Here is a 17,427-nt window from a genome sequence, read left to right on the forward strand (position 1 = left end):
TGTAGGAATTTACAAAAGCTACGATTGGCTCTTTGCTTAATCAGTCATGTCACACACCTGTACCAAGTTTTCATAAAGCACAGGCATTGTGATAACTTTTTATAAACAGCAGCGTTACGCTTTTTAAAAAAATATAGCGGACAGTTGTGTACTAACTAGCCAAAAAAATAAAAGGGCGGCTCAGTCAACTGAACCGCAGAGTAAGTAATTCGACGGATGTATTTTGATGTGACACCGCACATTATGGGTAACGTAGTTTAAAAGTCGTAAGTTTATTCGTTGAAACCACCACTCGGAACTCAATTTCCCAGCTACGGGATTTTGTGTAACGAAAAGGCGCGTCGTTCAGAAACTGTCCGGTTTGTTTGGAGTCACATGAGAACATGTTGGGGCAAGTATCACCGGCGGTGAAAATAAACAAAATCTTTAAATGTACTTTGAAGCTTTGGGCCCACTGTAGTTGTCTGTGGTTATTTAGCTAATAAGATATCGCCTTGTTGGCCAATTGTGTGAAAATCGCCAGAATGTTCACTTTTATACGAGTTTTGTCCGTCGGAGGCATCATTGTACCTCAAAGCACCTCCCTCCCTGTTCGCCACTTTTCTGCTTATCATTGTTTACGAGCGCCAAAAAGACGAAGTCCGTACAGTTCAGTGGACACAGAGCGCTACTCTTCTCTCGTGAAGTCCGTCATGTCGACCAGAGTCAGTTCCCAAACTCCGGAGACCCTCCAAGCGGAAGACGACCAAATTTATGGACCTGTTGTCAAAGCTCAGACTCCTACAAAAGCAGAGACGAGGGTACCTAAAATCCTCCATCCATTCTTAAACTGTCAAGAGCCTATAGAAACAGAAGAGCCAGAATCGGGACCTCCAGCTCGGATTTTGTTAAACAGAGGGCAAGGCAGGTCTCTGGTACCAAGTGTGACCCGCATCCTTCAGCAGACCCTCTCCCCAGACCAGATCTTCTACCTGGAGAGGTGGAGGAAGAAGATGATTGCGGAGCTTGGAGAGGAAGGCTTCAAAGAATACAGCCAAAGTAAGATATGAAAGATTTGAGTTAGCTTAGTGTGAATGTGGTGAGATCAACTGAAAAAGTGACTCTGTGTTTTTGTTGTACTCAAAAACAGATTTATTTAGGCAAGGGAAGCTTTTCCATTCAGCCTTGGAGAATGTTCTTACTTCACATGCAACATGGAAGGATAGAAATCCTTCAGAGTATCCACCAGAGGTACAGGGATACATGCAGAGCGTCTCTGACATCCTGGAGGACATCCGAGCGGTGAGAGCTATAGAAAGCACCGTACAGCATGAAACACTGAACTACCTGGGAGTTGTGGATTGCGTTGCTCGCTACAGGTGAAAACACAGATTTCCAGACCTCTTTTCCACACCAAGCTTTAGTTATTTATCTTTTTTAAACTAATTTCCTTAACTTCACTCATCCAACCTTTTTTCCTGCAGGGGTGTACTATGTGTTATTGACTGGAAAACTTCAGATAAACCCAAACCATTCCTAAGCAACACGTACGATAACCCTCTTCAAGTGGCGGCCTATGCTGGGGCTTTGAACAGTGATGCCAACTACAAGTACCAGGTAATCTACTAAGATAAATGATGTGATGAGCTTGTATTTTTCACAAAGGTTGCACTGTTCAAAATATATCTTTGTGATTACTGTGTGCCACCCGCTGATCTGTCCCTGCTGCAGGTTGAAAATGGACTCATTGTCGTGGCATACAAGGATGGCTCTCCTGCCCATGCTCACCAGCTCAACTCAGAGCTGATGTTGGAGTACTGGAAAACATGGCTGCTACGACTCGAAGAATTTACAGAACAAAGGTAAAGCAGTCAGAACAGTTTCTCATTTTACTACATTTTGTCACGTTGTATATAGATTTTTACACTATATGTATATGAAGTAATTACAGTTACAAAAATCAGAAATGCCACCAAAAGTTTAATTAAAACAGTGTCTGGATGCTGGACGTTAAGCACTGAATTACATTGTTATGCTCATTTATAGTGCACATAATTTCATGTTTTTCCTTCTTCATTTCAGATCCAGTTGTGCATCAAGTGCAGAAAAGAGATAAGCTGTAGAGACAAAAAATCAAGCATGTTCCAGAGCAATAAGAGGGCCAAAAAAAGAGCTATTAACACATAGATCTAGCTACTATATTTATTCCAACTGTTTTCTAAAAGAACTGGCTCACATTGTGACTTTAACTTATTAATAGAAAAAGGTGTTGTTTTACTTCTACTCTGTCCCTCATTGAAATATTTGAAATTCATTTAATCTAAACCAGGCTTCCCTGTAAGAGGGATCTTCAGTGAAGCCCAGGTTTGCAAAGAGCCTGTAGGACACAGCATTCTCCTCTTCTATGAAGCTGTAAACTGGGTAGCCCAGGGCATGATTCCTCTTGGCCAAGCTGCTGACCAGGATTTTGGCATAGCCTTTCCCTCTGTGCTCTGGCAGCGTGTAAAGCATTCCTATAGCACATGATGGATAGGTCAGAATCCAGGACACAGGCTTTCTTTCAGCATCCAGCACACAGCAGGAGGGGAAGTTTGCAATCATGTTGCGGATCACCCCAACGGCCACATCGTCCTTTCCAAACTTCCATGTTTGGTTCACCAAGCCAATGTGCGATTCATCAAGAGAGCTTATTGAGATCCCCGAACTGACATGAAACAGAGAAAAACATGTTTTATTATCAGGACGTTAAAGTTATGATTAATTATGTGTATGTGTAAATAATACCTGTCTACAGAGGGAAGCCTGCTCACATCTTCCAGTGTCATCAAGTGACATGTTGCCACTCTTTTACACGGTACACCCTTTGCTGATGCCACTGCTTTGAATATCTCAGTGTGGGAAACACTGGTTCCTTTAACACAAGTAATCAAAATCTTGAATGTGTGAACCTGTTTTTGTATTGAGAAAATGATTTATTAAAGCAAGATTAAAGATTAACTTGCTCCCAACATGAGAAGTGCAAAGTTTAACCAAAGATGTGTCCCAACTTTTTTTGTTTTGTTTTGCAGAGCCATATCTTTCTATCACTAAATGACATACTATAACACTCACAGCACTTTGAACACAATGAAAGACAATAACATTTTGAAAGCTATAATTCCACTTTGAAGTTAGAAGTACATAAACACCAGGTGTTAGGATGACTTTTCACTGGCTGGTGTAATTATTTAATTGAAAATCACTTGCAGTAATAGACTTCAGTGGTCATATGCAGGGCTGCAGTGTGGGAGCCAGCGAATAAACAGTTTATTGAACTGATTCAGTAACAATGCAAACAATAAAAGAGCTTGTTGACATTACCAACACAAAAGTACTTGCTCCAGTCAAAAACAGATGACTTGCTGAGGATTTCCTCTAGAACAGCAGCATCTGTTGCAAAAAGCATTGTATCTTTGAAGAGGTCACTGTTCTGGAAGACAAGTAGACACGTGATCTGTATTGGCATTTAAACAATGTATTCTGTGCACGCAAGCCCCGCCCCCCTGCACAGACAGTACCTGTTCAACGTGTGGTTTGCACATAATGACGCGGAACTGTGGCCACCTGTCCACTAAAACCCGTACAGGGTCGGATCTGACTCTGTTTCTGAGCACCAGGAAACCGTAAACCTTAAATCAATTCAGTAGTTGGTTATTTGCAGTACATTCAGCTCCTTGTAGAAATAACAATATAACAGATTTAACCGTGCATACCTGCTGCGACATAGGTAAATATCTCTTCAGCTCGTTTTCCGCTGTTTTTAACTGATCTTCGGACAATTCAAAAGCCATTTTTCTCCACTCATGAAGAAATGAAGCGTACAGTTCGGTAAATCCCGGAAGTGATCGGAAATCGGGGGTCTCCACGACGACGGAAATGTTAGCTGGGATTGTTTCTAAAGGCTGAGGTCGTGATTCGCACTTTCATGGCTTAAAGTTGAAGAGGAGGCACAAAAAAACCGCCCCCACGAATAGCTCACATAGTAACTGATGTTGATTAACTTTCAGATTTGTGAAGTTTAAAGATATTTTGAATACACGACCGCTTTATTAGGTACACGAGTGATTTGTACTATTTGGTGCCATTTAAGTCCCCATGACAGAAACTGTCCATCATTTATTATTTATTTTTTTATTTTTTTTACAATATTCAAAGATTTTTAAACTTTTTTTCAAGCACATGTAGCCTAAAATGCCATGTCCCTAGCTGTCTATGTTTAACTTCAGTTACCAATATAAGTTATATATTAAAAATAACCAAAAAATAAAATAAATAAATAAATATAATATTCTACAGCATTTTTAATGCTTAAAAGTATTTTAAACAGCTGTCTTGCTTAATTGCCCGAGCCCACACTGTTATTCCTGCAGATCGAATCCCCTCGCTGGTCATCTAGTCATACAACTTACAGCGAGTTTTTTTCATTGTTGAAGATAAAAATCATCTACCAGAATAGAGTGTCACTGTTTCATCAAAAAAAAAAAAAAAAAGTTTCACAATATTTCACAAATGCGTCAAAGGAAAACATGTCCACTCTGTTACCCATATTTACAGTTATTTATTTACACTATAAACTGATATTTCTTTGTAACTTTGATCATTCGCTTGATAAACATGTTAAAAATCGTTTTTATGGTCTTCATGTGCTAGAAAAGAGAAAACATCCAGTGAGCAGCAGCTCTGTTGTTGATGCCCGAGGTTAAAGGGGAATATCCAGAATGCTTTAATTTGATTGGAAGACAAAAAGGATTCAAATAACTCATTACAGTCACAGTATGCAACATGCAACACGTCAAACCTTGAATCAGATGGGCAAAAAGACCCCACCGGGTGCCACATCTGACAGCTCAGAACAGGAACTAGGCCTGTGCATCGAGCAGTCTGGAGGTCACTGTGGAAACACCCACAGTGTACTTTTTGACTATGCTGAGGAGTTGAGCTTGTCTGTAGATTAACTATACAAGAATTAATTTTTAAACATGTTCAACGGATCACAGAAATATTGCAACACTGTCGTTTAACTGTTAATAATTACACGTCAAATGGAACTCCATGAAATTTAGACAGCATGGTTTCTCGAAACTCAAGGAGCGTCTGGGCTTCAAATATGTCTTTCATGTTGTTGGCTGATGTTTGCTACACACAGCTGAACAAAAAACATAAAATTCAATATTGTTGAAAGGTTTTATGAAAACAGGGATTTTAAAAGCTTTTTTTTCTTTACAACTTTCTACAGGTTGTGCCAGCTCTCCAGTTTGACCAGTTTAAGAAGCGGTTTAGCTTCTTCATCTTTACACACTCTTTCCTCCCTTTACACCTCATTGCAAACAGACATTCAGTTGTGTGTTAGGTGGTCTGTGCTGTATGTGTGATAGTAACTCACTGTTCTCTGAGTGTGCTTTGGCTTCCTTCCATCAAAGGCTGATCATATTTTCAGCAGTGATGTGAGATGGGATCTAATTTCTCTGCTGAATTCTAAAATATTTGAACAATATTGTAATCAAAAAAACAAAAACAAAAACATTTAAGCCTGACAACTATCAGTTATTCAGAATTTACCAGATATGTTATGTCAGTTTGGCTTAGATGGATTTAATTGATCTCTGATTATGTCACACACCCCAGCAGGTCACCACAAAAGCTGGACATGCAGGTTTCATGTTAGTACATTAGAAAATTATTACTATATAATTAAACATAGTGTAGGCTATAGCCATCATTAGGTTACTACTGTAAAAAGATGCATACAGATGGAGGCTGGTCTCCTATCCTGAGGAGGTGAGGAGGTCAGACTCCTGCTGATCTGCTCTCTGCACAATCACACAGATTGACCTGCCCAATATAACCTGCAGCTGTCGCTGTTGAGGCATTTTGAACAGAGGTTCAATAACGGATGCTTTCCAAAAAATAGAGGCTTTTTTAAAAATAAATGAGGCAGATGAGAATGGCCAGACTTCTTCAAGCTGATAGGAAGGCAACTCAATAACTACTCATTACATCCAAGCATCCTGCACCGTGAACCTTGAAGCAGATGGGCTTGTGCAGCAGAAGACCACACCAGGTGTCACTCCTGTCAGCTGAGAACAGGAAGCTGATTTGATGCTGTGCTTTCAATATTCCAGCATTTTACTGGCAAGGCATCCCTAAAAAGAAAAAAAAGAAGGAGAAAGAAAAACAAGTGAGTGTATTTCACAATTATTTCTGGAAAACAAAAATCCTGTTATAAAATGTAATACTGCTCACACAATGCAGGAGCTTGAAGAATGTCTGAAACACTTTCTCAGCAATATGAAACTTTTATTTTGAATTATTAAAACAGAAAATGGGACGTTAAACAATGGGTGTGCTGACAATTTTACAGTAATTCAAGTAAGAAAGAGAACATATTTCTGTGAAGTAGGAATAAATTACAGCAAGATATGAAGCACTTTGGAGAGCCACATTTACTATTAATCTCAGTGGTGTTTAAAAAAGGGGATCAGCTCATGTGAAGGAACAGACAGCCACAACAATGGACGACTACTTGCACAGCAGAGGAGAAGGGGAAGTTGCTGACACATCTCCGGGAGTGTGTGTGTGAGAAAAGGGACACAAAAGACACATTGAAGGCAACAGTGGCATGACATTCGTGACTGCAGGCTGAATAAGCTGAAATCTATTGTGATTCTTGTTCATACTGAGACATAGCAGGCTTTTAGTGGGGAATCAATTAGCTGTATCAGACTGTTTTGTTAATCCGTACAATAGTGGTCTACAATCAGTTTTTAAAATCGTTTATCTCTTTTATTTAATCTTTTGGCTCCTGTGGTGTTTGATTGTAAGCACTTGTAGTGGCGATTCCTTTTGTTTGACCAAACAAACATCCAACAATTAAAAATCTACAAGCCACTGCTGCACTGAGGTAACATTTTGTACACAGGCAAAAGAAGTCCACCGTCCAAAACTTTGAAAGTTGCTTCTTTTTTTTCTTTTTTTCTTTTTTAATGCAGTTTGCCAAGCAAAAACAAGATCCATTGTTGTTGCTTCCTGCTGCTTCTCCTCATCTGGTAAAAAACCATAGCCCCACCCCAGTGTATGCTGGTCCTATACCAGTGCCTTTATTTACAGAGAATGGCCCTAGAGTTCTTCCTGGCTGACTTAACAAGATAAACAACAAAACAAAACAAGACAATGAAGCAAGTATTAACCTACAAATAAAACTTGTGAATAACCCCACAAAATATAAGTAAACCAACAAGAAACTCTAACAAATTTCAAAATAATAAAAATAAAGAACAAATAGCTCCAACACCACTCATTACCGGAGGGAAACATATTATTGGTTCACCTTATTGAATTTGGTGACATTGCTTTGGCCCATACAGCTGAATCTTGCCCTCTTTAACTGCCAAATAAAATAAGTTTCTTCCACCTCATTAGTCTTTTTATAACATAATTAACCCCACTCACCTGTCCTCACCGAGAGATCACATAACTACTCGTGCTGATTACGACGTTGGCATAGCCTTTCGCTCTGTGCTCTGGCAGCGTATACAACATTCCCACAGCACAGTAATCACATACGAGTATCCAGGACACGGGCTGACCCCGGCCGTCTGTGATGCAGCATGATGGGAAGTTAATGATTTGGTTTTCAATCTTCCTGTAACCCTTCTCGTCTCTTCCAAACTTCCAGGTTTTATTCACCAAGTCAACATAGGAAAGGTTAAGAGATGAAATCCTCAACTCAAGCTCACTTAAAAAAAAAAAAGTTGAGAAACAGTATAACTGACATCATTCTGAAGCACATTTTATGTGACATATGCACAGATATAAGGTACATCTTGCTTTTCAGATTATACCTGTTAATCGCTGGCATGTGCAGATAGTTGGTGTCTTGCAAATACAGAAGGTGTACTAAAATATCAGTTTTGTATTTTACTCTTCTGTCAGAAGACACTTGTTTGAGCATTGGTGCATGGGAAACATCAAGTCCTGTTGGATGAAGATAATTCACATTGAATACTTGTTTTGTTGTTCTCCTTGCAAGATGTTAAACCAGTAATTTGTAAAAACAGCAAAACAACATAAAAAGGTGTAACTATCATTAGGAAAATCGTCATATGACCATTAAATGTTATTTTTTTTTAATTTGTTGATGCACTGCTATCAATGAATCTGTTGTAACTTACACTTCTTTAGTATTAATGCATCACATTGTGCAAAGTGTGTGTTGTGTCTATAAAACTGTGTAAATAGGAACAGCTGTCAAATGTAGTGACGTAAAAGCCACCATATTTTTTACTGCTTATTTTCTGCAGTGATCTGAGCTCACCTCCTATCATGAAATAAGTGCTCCAATCAACAGCATTCTCGTCTGTTAGCATTTTCCTCAAACTCTGTTCATCCATGCTGTAGTCACCTTTTTTCATGAAATTCAAGGCACGCTTTTTCTGTGAAATAAACAAAAGCTGTCACAATCATGCCACATGGAAAGATTTCAGTCTTGAAAAGCTGTCCACAGTTTTCCGACGGGATTTAAACACACCTCGGGGTCCGGTCTGCAGATGATAACTTTAAAATCAGGCCACGTATCGACCACAACTTCCAGTGTAGTCGGTTTGTTCCTGTTGATACCGAACAGGAAACCGTACACCTGAAAGCATGAAACACCTTTAAGCGCTGCTGAGGCTGTAAAGCACAAAGACACTGTTTATGTCGCAGATACCTTATAACTCTTCGGTAAGTGTTTGAGCAGAACTCCTTCAGCGATCTGCAGCTCGTCTCTGTTCAGGACCTTCATGTTTGGATAGTTGGACAGTTTTCTGACTAATGCACTTTAACCTTTTCAGGTTAAACTGCGATGGTAATGATGGCAATCAATGAAATGTACATAGTTATTTACAGCACATGAAACTCAGATATCTCAGATATGATATGATCAAATATGATCTTTCGTTCCAAAGACATTTGTGCGTCTTTGTAAATCAAAGAGCGTGTGAAACTCTGGAAATTGCGGAAGTGATGTGAAGTGGACGTAAACGCTGACTGGACTTTTCCTCCAGGCTGAGGTTGTCGTGATTCGCACTTTCAAGACGTATAATTGAAGAGAATGTACGGAAATCATTGTTACCACCTCCACCAACGCTCAACGTCCCTGTTGCTCATTATTTTTATATTTGTAAAGTTTTAAATACAGTCACAGTTTGTTTTTTTCCTGGAGACCACGGGTAAATCCAGGTGTAACCTCTAATACTTCACCAAAACAGTGAAACCCTGAACCCTGTCTCAGGAATCTGAACCCTTTATTTTAATGATAAAAAAAAGAAAGAAAGTGGACTTTAAAACGTGCTGTACCCGAACCTGGATTAACCAGGTGAAAATAAATGAGAACACGCGAGTACAGTGTGTGTGTGTGTGTGTGTGTGTGTGTGTGTGAAGCAGTAATAAATGACACCAAGATATCAATTAAATGTCTTTTACTTTGGAGAACCATGCGCCTCACGTAAGACATCCGACAATAGACCACTTCTTTATTGCACAGCAGAAGAAAAGGAGAAGTTGTGAGGGATACACTTTTGCTAATCATTGTTATACAAGCCAGCAAACACCAAGAGCGACTTTCATTGTTCTTTTTGTTAAATCTTTTGGCTCCTGTGATGTTTGATTGTAAGCACTCATTGCCTGGGGAATCATTTTATTGGGTCACCTTATTGAATTTGGTGGCCCTGCTTTGGCTTATAAAGCTGCCAAATAAAATAAGTTTCTTCCACCTCATTACTCCTCTTATAACATAATTAACCCCACTCAGCTGTCCTCACCAGCAGATGACATAACTGTCTCATATTTACTCAGATATGAACATTAATTGGTTCCTCAAGTCTTGCCTACCTCATGTCTAGGTTACACAGACCAGCTAGCTTTATTTGGTCCCCTCAGTTTTTAATGAAGTACTAAACTGTCCCAATTTTTAGAAGCATATTAGCTTTGGTTTGAAATGTTTGTACTTAATGATATTATAATGTTTGTTTGTTTTTTATGATTCACAGCTGATTTAGCCAGATAAATGCAAAGGGTTGTGTCAGGAACCCAGGAAGAAAGTCTTTATGCAGATCAGGATAATTCCACAACAAAGTGGCCAAAGCTCGGATTGAGGTTAATGATCCGGTGTGGTGACCCCCTTAAAGAAAGCAGCTTAATGAACAATATGAAGCTACTGAGTACAAATCAGTGCAGCTCGGTTTTATTTCTACTTCTCATTTAAATGCTTTAATATAATAAAAGTTTACATCATTATCTCTGTCGTGCAGGTAATGTGGTTGATTTGATTGTTTCTTAGTAAAAAGTTATCAATGGTGGGGACTGAGCCTGCTTAGAGAAGATTACTTTTGGAGTTGATCCAGGAAGTTGTGGAAAGGTTCTTTACTATTCTGAAATAGGGGGAAACTGGACATTTCACACCATATTTTGACAAATATATCAAAATGAAATTGGGAGAAGTTAGCTTGAAAATAAAGCTACTTAGAGGTGCCTTTTCTGACCCAAAAGCAAGCCCCAAGGAAACAGTGTCTTCTCCAAGAAATCACATACTCATTCAGATCCAGATGTGGATCCTACTGGATCCAGACACTCAGAACATGCATGCAATTATCAGCCTTATCTGTGGTACGCAGTCTCAGACTGCTACGTTTGTATTATTTTTGTCAATCAACGTCTTCTTCACTTACTCTTTAATTTTTGCAGTCCAGGTTTAATGCAATTTTTCCAGGAGATTTTCTGTACACTTAAGAGGCTATACAGTCATAATAGATAACAGACCAGAAGTGATCACACTTTTTATAAATGAGAGAAATGTTCCAGGGCATTAAGAGGGCCAAAAAAGAGCTACTAACCCAACAATCTGGCAATCGTCTTTATTCCAACTGTTTTCTAAAAGAACTGGCTCACATTGTGACTTTAACTTATTAATAGAAAAAGGTGTGGTGTAATTTTGTTTTACTTCTACTCTGTCCCTCATTGAAATATTTGAAATTTATTGAATTCAAACCAGGCTTCCCTGTAAGAGGGATCTTCAGTGAAGCCCAGGTTTACAAAGAGCCTGTAGGACACAGCATTCTCCTCTTCTATGAAGCTGTAAACTGGGTAGCCCAGGGCATGATTCCTCTTGGCCAAGCTGCTGACCAGGATTTTGGCATAGCCTTTCCCTCTGTGCTCTGGCAGCGTGTAAAGCATTCCTATAGCACATGATGGATAGGTCAGAATCCAGGACACAGGCTTTCTTTCAGCATCCAGCACGCAGCAGGAGGGGAAGTTTGCAATCATGTTGCGGATCATCGCAACGGCCACATCGTCCTTTCCAAACTTCCACGTTTGGTTCACCAAGCCAATGTGCGATTCATCAAGAGAGCTTATTGAGATCCCTGAACTGACATGGAACAGAGCAAAGCCTGTATTATTATCAGGACGTTAAAGTTATGATTAATTATGTGTATGTGTAAGTAATACCTATCTACAGAGGGAAGCCTGCTCACATCTTCCAGTGTCATCAAGTAACATGTTGCCACTCTTTTACAGGGTACACCCTTTGCTGATGCCACTGCTTTGAATATCTCAGTGTGGGAAACACTGGTTCCTTTAACACAAGTAATCAAAACCTCAAATGTGTGAACCTGTTTTTATCTTTTGAAAATGATTTATTAAAGCAAGATTAAAGATTAACTTGCTCCCAACATGGGAAGTGCAAAGTTTAACCATAGATGTGTCACATCTTTTTCTTGTTTTTTTTGCAGAGCCATATCTTTCTATCACTAAATGACATACTATAACACTCACAGCACTTTGAACACAGTACATAAACTCTAGGCATTAGGATGACTTTTCATTGGCTGGTGTAATTATTTAATGGAAAAATCACTTGCAGTAATAGACTTCAGTGGTCATATGCAGGGCTGCAGTGTGGGAGCCAGCGAATAAACAGTTTATTGAACTGATTCAGTAACAATGCAAACAATAAAAGAGCTTGTTGACATTACCAACACAAAAGTACTTGCTCCAGTCAAAAACAGATGACTTGCTGAGGATTTCCTCTAGAACAGCAGCATCAGTTGCAAAAAGCAGTGCATCTTTGAAGAGGTCACTGTTCTGGAAGAAAAGGAAACACATGATCTGTATTGGCATTTAAACAATGTATTGTGTGCACGCAAGTCTTTACCCCCCCTGCACAGACAGTACCTGTTCACCGTGTGGTTTGCACACAATGACGCGGAACTGTGGCCACCTGTCCACTAAAACCCGTACAGGGTCGGATCTGACTCTGTTTCTGAGCACCAGGAAACCGTAAACCTTAAATCAATTCAGTAGTTGGTTATTTGCAGTACATTCAGCTTCTTGTAGAAATAACAGTATAACAGATTTAACCGTGCATACCTGCTGCGACATAGGTAAATATCTCTTCAGCTTGTTTTCCGCTGTTTTTAACTGATCTTCGGACAATTCAAAAGCCATTTTTCTCCACTCATGAAGAAATGAAGCGTACAGTTCGGTAAATCCCGGAAGTGATCGGAAATCGGGGGTCTCCACGACGACGGAAATGTTAGCTGGGATTGTTTCTAAAGGCTGAGGTCGTGATTCGCACTTTCATGGCTTAAAGTTGAAGAGGAGGCACAAAAAAACCGCCCCCACGAATAGCTCACATAGTAACTGATGTTGATTAACTTTCAGATTTTTGAAGTTTAAAGATATTTTGAATGTACACGACAACTTTATTAGCTAACACGAGTGATTTGTACTATTTGGTGCCATTTAAGTCCCCATGACAGAAACTGTCCATCATTTGTTTTTTCAATTTGACAATAATAATTACAGATTTTTAAAACTTCTTTGTTTTAGCAAATGTAGCCCAAAATGCCATGTCCATAGCTATCTAGTTTTTTCTTGAGTTGCCTATATAAGTTATATATTAAAATAAATAAATGGATGAATAAAATAAATAAATATAATATTCTATACAATTTTTAAATGCTTAAAAGTATTTTAAACAGCCGTCTTGCTGAATTGCCTGAGCCCGCCTAATTCCTTTAGATTGGGTCCCCTCCTTGGTCATCTAGTCATACAACTTACAGCGAGTTGTTTCATTTTTTGGAGATAAAAATCATCTACCAGAACAAACCTGTGTGTCATTGTTTCATCAAAACAAAAACTTCATCTTTTACAATATTTCACAAATGCGTTAAAGGAAACATGTCCACTCTGTTACCCATATTTACTGTATAAAAACAGTACAAACTGATATTTTTTTGTAATTGTGAACATTTGGTTGATAGACATGTTACAAATCTTTTTTTTATGGTCTTCATGTGCTAGAAAAGAGAAAGCATCCAGTGAGCAGCAGCTCTGTTGTTGATGCCCGAGGTTAAAGGGGAATATCCAGACTGCTTTAATTTGATTGGAAGACAAAAAGGATTCAAATAACTCATTACAGTCACAGTATGCAACATGTCAAACCTTGAATCAGATGGGCAAAAAGACCCCACCGGGTGCCACATCTGACAGCTCAGAACAGGAACTAGGCCTGTGCATCGAGCAGTCTGGAGGTCACTGTGGAAACACCCACAGTGTACTTTTGTGACTATCCTGAGGAGTTGAGGTTGTCTGTAGATTAACTATACAAGAATTAATTTTTAAACATGTTCAACGGATCACAGAAATATTGCAACACTGTCGTTTAACTGTTAATAATTACACGTCAAATGGAACTCCATGAAATTTAGACAGCATGGTTTCTCGAAACTCAAGGAGCGTCTGGGCTTCAAATATGTCTTTCATGTTGTTGGCTGATGTTTGCTACACACAGCTGAACAAAACACACATAAAATTCAGTGTTGTTGAAAGGTTTTATGAAAACAGGGATGTTTTAAAAAAACTTTTTTTATTCTTTACAACTTTCTACAGGTTGTGCCAGCTCTCCAGTTTGACCAGTTTAAGAAGCGGTTTAGCTTCTTCATCTTTACACACTTTTTCCTCCCTTTACACCTCATTGCAAACAGACATTCAGTTGTGTGTTAGGTGGTCTGTGCTGTATGTGTGATAGTAACTCACTGTTCTCTGAGTGTGCTTTGGCTTCCTTCCATCAAAGGCTGATCATATTTTCAGCAGTGATGTTTAGATGGGATCTAATTTCTCTGCTGAATTCTAAAATATTTGAACAATATTGTAATCAAAACAAAAACATTTAAGCCTGACAACTATCAGTTATTCAGAATTTACCAGATATGTTATGTCAGTTTGGCTTAGATGGATTTAATAGATCTCTGATTATGTCACACACCCCAGCAGGTCACCACAGAAGCTCGACACGCAGGTTTCATGTTAGTACATTAAAAAAACCAAAGAAAAACAACACTTTATTATTATATAAATAAATATAGTGTAGGTTATAGCCATCATTAGGTCATTACTGTAAAAAGATGCATACAAATGGAGGCTGGTCTCCTATCCTGAGGAGGTGAGGAGGTCAGACTTCTGCTCAGGGGTCTCGAACTCCAGTCCTTGAGGGCCGGGGTCCTGAAACTTTTCCATGTGTCCCTGTTGCAACACACCTGAATAAAATTAGTAGGTCATTAGCAAGAGTACAGAACTTGACTGAATGCTGAAGTGGCAAACCCTAATCCTACTCAAGTAAATTTAAATAAATGTAAGTGTTTGGAAAAATGTACTTCTAAAAGTACTTTTATTGCACTATGTTCATTTACTCATGAGCTGCTGTAACATGAATCAAATGGCTCAACTGCCACCTCAGCATGCATTCAAGTTCTATAGATTCTCTCTAATGACCTACTAATTGTACTCAGGTGTGTTGCAGCAGGGACGCATGGAAAAGTTTCAGGACAGTGGCCCTCTAGGACTGGAGTTTGAGAACCCTGCTCCTGCTGGTCTCCTCTCTGCACAATCACACAGATTGCCCTGCCCAATATAACCTGCAGCTGTCGCTGTTGAGGCATTTTGAACAGAGGTTCAATAACGGATGCTTTCCAAAAAATAGAGGCTTTTTAAAAAATAAATGAGGCAGATGAGAATGGCCAGACTTCTTCAAGCTGATAGGAAGGCAACTCAATAACTACTCATTACATCCAAGCATCCTGCACCGTGAACCTTGAAGCAGATGGGCTTGTGCAGCAGAAGACCACACCAGGTGTCACTCCTGTCAGCTGAGAACATTTCTGCTTTCTTCTGGAGACCAAAGGAAAATCCTGGTATAAAATTTAATACTGCTCACGCAATACAATACCTCAAAGAATGTCTGAAACACTTTCGGAGCAATGTGAAACTTTTATTTTGAATTATTAAAACAGAAAATGGGACGTTAAACAATGGGTGTGCTGACAATTTTACAGTAATTCAAGTAAGAAAGAGAACATATTTCTGTGAAGTAGGAATAAATTACAGCAAGATATGAAGCACTTTGGAGAGCCACATTTACTATTAATCTCAGTGGTGTTTAAAAAAGGGGATCAGCTCATGTGAAGGAACAGACAGCCACAACAATGGACGACTACTTGCACAGCAGAGGAGAAGGGGAAGTTGCTGACACATCTCCGGGAGTGTGTGTGTGAGAAAAGGGACACAAAAGACACATTGAAGGCAACAGTGGCATGACATTCGTGACTGCAGGCTGAATAAGCTGAAATCTATTGTGATTCTTGTTCATACTGAGACATAGCAGGCTTTTAGTGGGGAATCAATTAGCTGTATCAGACTGTTTTGTTAATCCGTACAATAGTGGTCTACAATCAGTTTTTAAAATCGTTTATCTCTTTTATTTAATCTTTTGGCTCCTGTGGTGTTTGATTGTAAGCACTCATTACCGGGGGGAAACATATTACTGGGTCACTTTATTGACATCGCTTTGGCCCATACAGCTGAATCCTGCCCTCTTTAACTGCCAAATAAAATACGTTTCTTCCACCTCATTAGTCTTCCTATAACACAATTAACCCCACTCACCTGTCCTCACCGAGAGATCACATAACTACCTCATATTACTTATTTATTTTCCCCCTCAGCTGTGGACTCTCCACTCTCTACAGACACCCCAGTCTCTCTGATATAAGTGAGGATGGTGTGAGAATATAAGAAAAATAAATCAATTTGCTTTTGTTTTAAGTAGCACAACCCAGTATAGTCCTTGTGCCAGTCTCACGTCTGGATAAATGAGTAGGACTGTGTCAGGGACCCAGGAAAAGTTTTGGCCAAGTCTTTATGCGGCTCAGAATAATTCCATACCAGATTGGTCAAAGCCGGGATGGAGGCAAATCATCCGCTTTGGTGATCCCTTAAATAGAGCAGCCAAAAGAAGAATAGGCAGATACTGGCTCAGAGTGTGAATCATTGGAGCTCAGTTTAATTTAGATATAACTTTTAAATTCTCTCCTATAATTTTTTCTTTTTTTTCTTTTAAAGTTATGGCTGTTGGGAGTTGGCCCAACTTAGAAGTGATCGGAGTTGATCCCTATCCAGGAGGGATTTTTTTTACCATTGTGAAAGGGAACAACACCGGGCATTTCATGCTATATTTCCATAGATCATATTCTGATCTAGATCCTATCAATTTTATAGGGATACTAAATAATAAATGTTAACAATTATGTTTTTATTTGTGTTTCATTCATTTTATTATATTTTTACACATTTATGAACCTGATAAAAATGTATACAAGAAAGAAAAGTTGTTGAGAAGCAATATAACTGACATCATTCTGAAGCATATTTTATGTGACATATGCACAGATATAAGGTACATCTTGCTTTTCAGAGTATACCTGTTAATCGCTGGCATATGCAGATAGTTGGTGTCTTGCAAATACAGAAGGTGTACTAAAATATCAGTTTTGTATTTTACTCTTCTGTCAGAAGACACTTGTTTGAGCATTGGTGCATGGGAAACATCAAGTCCTGTTGGATGAAGATAATTCACATTGAATACTTCTTTTGTTGTTTCCCCTTGCAAGATGTTAAACCAGTAATTTGTAAAAACAGCAAAACAACATAACAGGTGTAACTATCATTAGGAAAATCATCATATGACCATTAAATAATGCTGATGCACTGCTATCAAAGAATCTGGTGTAACTTACACTTCTTTAGTAATAATGCATCACACTGTACAAAGTGTGTGTTGTGTCTATAAAACTGTATAAATAGTAACAGCTGTCAAATATAGTGACGTAAAAGCCATCATATTTTTTACTGCTTATTTTCTGCAGTGATCTGAGCTCACCTCCTATCGAGAAATAAGTGCTCCAATCAACAGCATTCTCGTCTGTCAGCATTTCCCTCAAACTCTGTTCATCCATGCTGTAGTATGCCATCTTTTCCTTGAAATTCAGGGCACGCTTGTTCTGTGAAATAAATAAAAGCTGTCACAGTCATGTG

General features: G+C 38.9%; 5 protein-coding genes across 10 annotated transcripts in view; 1 reads left to right on the forward strand and 4 right to left on the reverse strand.

Annotated features, from left to right (window-relative positions):
• On the forward strand, window positions 1-11,013 carry mgme1 (mitochondrial genome maintenance exonuclease 1). 2 transcript variants are annotated; one of them, XR_003213613.1, is made up of 6 exons: window positions 1-1,038; window positions 1,130-1,358; window positions 1,464-1,596; window positions 1,711-1,841; window positions 2,062-2,245; window positions 10,975-11,013. XR_003213613.1 is itself a non-coding variant. In XM_005473969.4 (5 exons), the coding sequence occupies exons 1-5, from the start codon at window positions 525-527 to the stop codon at window positions 2,093-2,095; spliced, it is 1,041 nt and encodes a 346-aa protein (XP_005474026.1). In that variant the 5' UTR covers window positions 1-524; the 3' UTR covers window positions 2,096-2,388. The 2 variants fall into 2 exon arrangements, 1 of the variants encoding a protein (XP_005474026.1); XM_005473969.4 differs by lacking the exon at window positions 10,975-11,013 and having other exon boundaries at window positions 2,062-2,388.
• Window positions 1,847-3,963, reverse strand: LOC109194376 (glycine N-acyltransferase). Of its 2 annotated transcripts, none has more exons than XM_019366427.2 (5): window positions 3,732-3,963; window positions 3,537-3,647; window positions 3,340-3,445; window positions 2,764-2,890; window positions 1,847-2,683 (listed from the first exon to the last, which is right to left on the reverse strand). In XM_019366427.2, exons 1-5 carry the CDS (start codon window positions 3,807-3,809, stop codon window positions 2,272-2,274), a joined length of 834 nt encoding a protein of 277 aa, XP_019221972.1. In that variant the 5' UTR covers window positions 3,810-3,963; the 3' UTR covers window positions 1,847-2,271. The 2 variants fall into 2 exon arrangements, with proteins under 2 accessions (XP_019221972.1, XP_019221971.1); XM_019366426.2 differs by having other exon boundaries at window positions 3,340-3,448.
• Window positions 4,726-9,199, reverse strand: LOC109204749 (glycine N-acyltransferase-like protein 3). The gene is made up of 6 exons (XM_019366432.2): window positions 8,726-9,199; window positions 8,546-8,653; window positions 8,333-8,450; window positions 7,860-7,992; window positions 7,468-7,753; window positions 4,726-6,161 (listed from the first exon to the last, which is right to left on the reverse strand). Exons 1-5 carry the CDS (start codon window positions 8,798-8,800, stop codon window positions 7,474-7,476), a joined length of 714 nt encoding a protein of 237 aa, XP_019221977.1. The 5' UTR covers window positions 8,801-9,199; the 3' UTR covers window positions 4,726-6,161; window positions 7,468-7,473.
• LOC100710560 (glycine N-acyltransferase-like protein 3) overlaps window positions 9,460-17,427 on the reverse strand; it is a 20,314-nt gene continuing 12,346 nt past the window's right edge. For both annotated transcript variants that reach the window (XM_019366425.2, XM_019366422.2), the window contains exon 6: window positions 9,460-9,888. The gene's annotated coding sequence lies outside the window, so the exon portion shown is untranslated. The remainder of the gene's footprint in view (window positions 9,889-17,427) is intronic.
• The window catches only part of LOC106097937 (glycine N-acyltransferase-like protein 3), a 7,864-nt gene continuing 373 nt past the window's right edge, over window positions 9,937-17,427 (reverse strand). Inside the window, exons 1-5 of one of the 3 annotated variants that reach the window (XM_019366428.2) lie at window positions 12,424-12,660; window positions 12,229-12,339; window positions 12,030-12,138; window positions 11,503-11,629; window positions 9,937-11,422 (exon numbers count right to left, since the gene is read on the reverse strand). In XM_019366428.2, the coding sequence (XP_019221973.1) occupies window positions 11,011-11,422; window positions 11,503-11,629; window positions 12,030-12,138; window positions 12,229-12,339; window positions 12,424-12,501 (837 nt within the window). In that variant the 5' untranslated portion in view covers window positions 12,502-12,660 and the 3' untranslated portion in view covers window positions 9,937-11,010. Of the gene's footprint in view, window positions 11,423-11,502; window positions 11,630-12,029; window positions 12,139-12,228; window positions 12,340-12,423; window positions 12,662-16,814; window positions 16,948-17,272; window positions 17,394-17,427 lie in introns of those variants that run through there. The other 2 variants (XM_019366429.2, XM_019366430.2) reach the window with 2 other exon arrangements.

This window comes from Oreochromis niloticus, linkage group LG13 (assembly GCF_001858045.2).
Source record: "Oreochromis niloticus isolate F11D_XX linkage group LG13, O_niloticus_UMD_NMBU, whole genome shotgun sequence".
Lineage (NCBI taxonomy): Eukaryota > Metazoa > Chordata > Actinopteri > Cichliformes > Cichlidae > Oreochromis > Oreochromis niloticus.